Source organism: Octodon degus, unplaced genomic scaffold (assembly GCF_000260255.1).
Source record: "Octodon degus isolate 3935 unplaced genomic scaffold, OctDeg1.0 scaffold00128, whole genome shotgun sequence".
NCBI lineage: Eukaryota > Metazoa > Chordata > Mammalia > Rodentia > Octodontidae > Octodon > Octodon degus.
Window position 1 is genome coordinate 210,643 of NW_004524704.1, and position 2,227 is coordinate 212,869.

At 37.6% G+C, this 2,227-nt stretch overlaps 1 protein-coding gene across 1 annotated transcript in view; it reads right to left on the minus strand.

Annotated features, from left to right (window-relative positions):
• The window catches only part of LOC101581852 (F-box only protein 5-like), a 27,072-nt gene extending 24,851 nt beyond the window's left edge, over nucleotides 1–2,221 (minus strand). Inside the window, exons 1-2 of the mRNA XM_023700929.1 lie at nucleotides 1,986–2,221; nucleotides 183–273 (exon numbers count right to left, since the gene is read on the minus strand). Of these exons, the coding sequence (XP_023556697.1) occupies nucleotides 183–273; nucleotides 1,986–2,089 (195 nt within the window). The 5' untranslated portion in view covers nucleotides 2,090–2,221. The remainder of the gene's footprint in view (nucleotides 1–182; nucleotides 274–1,985) is intronic.
• Nucleotides 2,222–2,227: the final 6 nt, after the last annotated feature.

Here is a 2,227-nt window from a genome sequence, read left to right on the forward strand (position 1 = left end):
CCAAGGTGGGATTCCTCATTCTTTACTTTGGAGGTTGGCTTCTTATTCAGTTCTACTGAAAACCTAAAATGCTCTGTGAATTTAAAGAAGGATTTCTAGATTACTACCCCCCCCACTTATTTAAAAAGATAAAAGTAACAGCAATGTATTTTAAAAAGAAAACATCACCTACAAAGACTTACAGTAACTCTTTCCATTGCTTTTTTGTACAAGTGGGATGCCCCTTTATCATTTTCTAGAATCTTCTTCCAAGTAGTGCTCACTTTAGACACACTGGAAAATAAGTGATAAAAGAAAAAGCATGACAAAGATGCTGAGATGAAAACAGTAGAGAAACATTAATAGCACAGAAGTCAAATATATATTAGTGCTTCTCAAGTTTGACTATGTATTAGAATTGCTTGGGGCACTAAAGATTCAAGGATACCCATGCCTAATCATTTGGATTTAACCAGCCTAAAATGGGGCAAAGGGCTTTTAAAAGATAAAAGTAACAGCCACATATTTGAAAAAGAAAACATCACCTACAAAGACTTATAGTAACTCTTTGCATTGCTTTTTTGTACAGGTGGGATGCCCCTTTATCACTTAACTGTAGGTTAGGAACCAAGTAACTGTAGGTTAGGAACTTCCATTTTGTGTTTTACTTTTTTTCTACAATATTTGTGAAAATCAAATAGCCAGCATTCTGTATACGACAGTAGGGTAAATATCTGCTAAAAGGCCATACATATATCAAAGTACTCTGGGATACATTGCTACTAGAAGTCAGTTTTTAAAAGCTATTAACATGGGGCTGGGAAGATGGCTCAGGAGAATAAGCACTTGCCTGGCAAGTGCAAGGGCCTGAGTTCAGTCCCTGGTTCTGCAAACTATTAACATGAAAAAGGTACAATCTGCGGTAGTTACTACCCTTTAAGGGCTATCAACAAGTAACACTGACATGTTTCACGTTACCTCTATTGCGTGAAGACTACAGTAAAACCACACTTGCCAGGTATTTCTAATTTCTCAAGAAGCCCAAACTGAACAGAGAACTGAATCTAACCAACCTAACCCAACAGTCTATATAATCATCTTATTTCTCAAAGCTACACCATCCAAATGGATTTCCCTTGGTGTGAAGAGGAATAGGTAATTAAGATTTCCTTGCTTGCTATATGTCCCAGGCTGGCCTCAAACTCAAACTCGTAGTGATATTCCTGCCCCAGCCTCCCAAGTGCTGGGATTATAGGTGTGTGCTGTCCATCCTGGCCCAAGATTTTTGAATAAGTGGTCACAACTAGATCCCTATTTATGAGTCACCACATTTTTATCACCGTCAATCTTACATCAGTAATTGTCTAAAAACAACAAAAACTATCTTGTACTTCAAGAGTAACAAAGTCCTAACTACATTAAACTTGTAGAATGGAACTAAGCCTCTGTGTGTGTGTGTGTGTGTGTGTGTGAGAATCTAGGGTCTTGGCATTGAGCTGTATTTCCCCCACCCCTTAGTTTTTATTTTGATACAAGGTCTCACTAAGTTGCCTGAGGTGGGTTCAAACTTGTGATCCCTCTGCCTCAACTTGCCAGAATGTTGGGATTACAGGTATCTGGCCCCATGCCTGTCTAGACTGCCTTAATTAATCCTCAGATACACAATTTAGAAATTTCAGAATTAAAATAAACAAAAGCAACCAAACAAAGATTTTTAAATGACAATTCAAAATGACATTAAACACATACTTCCATAAAATTTTCTTTCATTTTAGTGATACACAGGTGGTGAAATGCCAGCTCTGAAGCAAAAGCCAATTACATCAATTAACAAATGCTATAGAACCACTCTATTGTCTGATAGTAGAGAGCCATCAAAAACACATAGTAGGGACTGGGGAGATAGCTCAGTAGAATAAGCGCTTGCTTGGCAAGTGCAGGGTCCTGAGTTCAATCCCTGGTACTGCAAAAACGCACAGTAGATTATACTTGTAGATTATACTTACTTGATTAAGTCCATGTCACTAAGCTGTGCCAAAATATTTGCTAAGAGATGTTTGAGTTCCCTTCGAAAGAGTTCACTGAGAATATCTACAAATTCCAGGCCCATTTTCCTGCCAATTATATTCTGTAGTCTAAAATTTCCACTGGATATAATTTCCTTCAGTATCTCTCGATCTAGTTTAGGATTTCGCTTAGCATTCTTTTTTAATGTTGAGCAAACCACTTTTTCAAAATGAAGAACTGG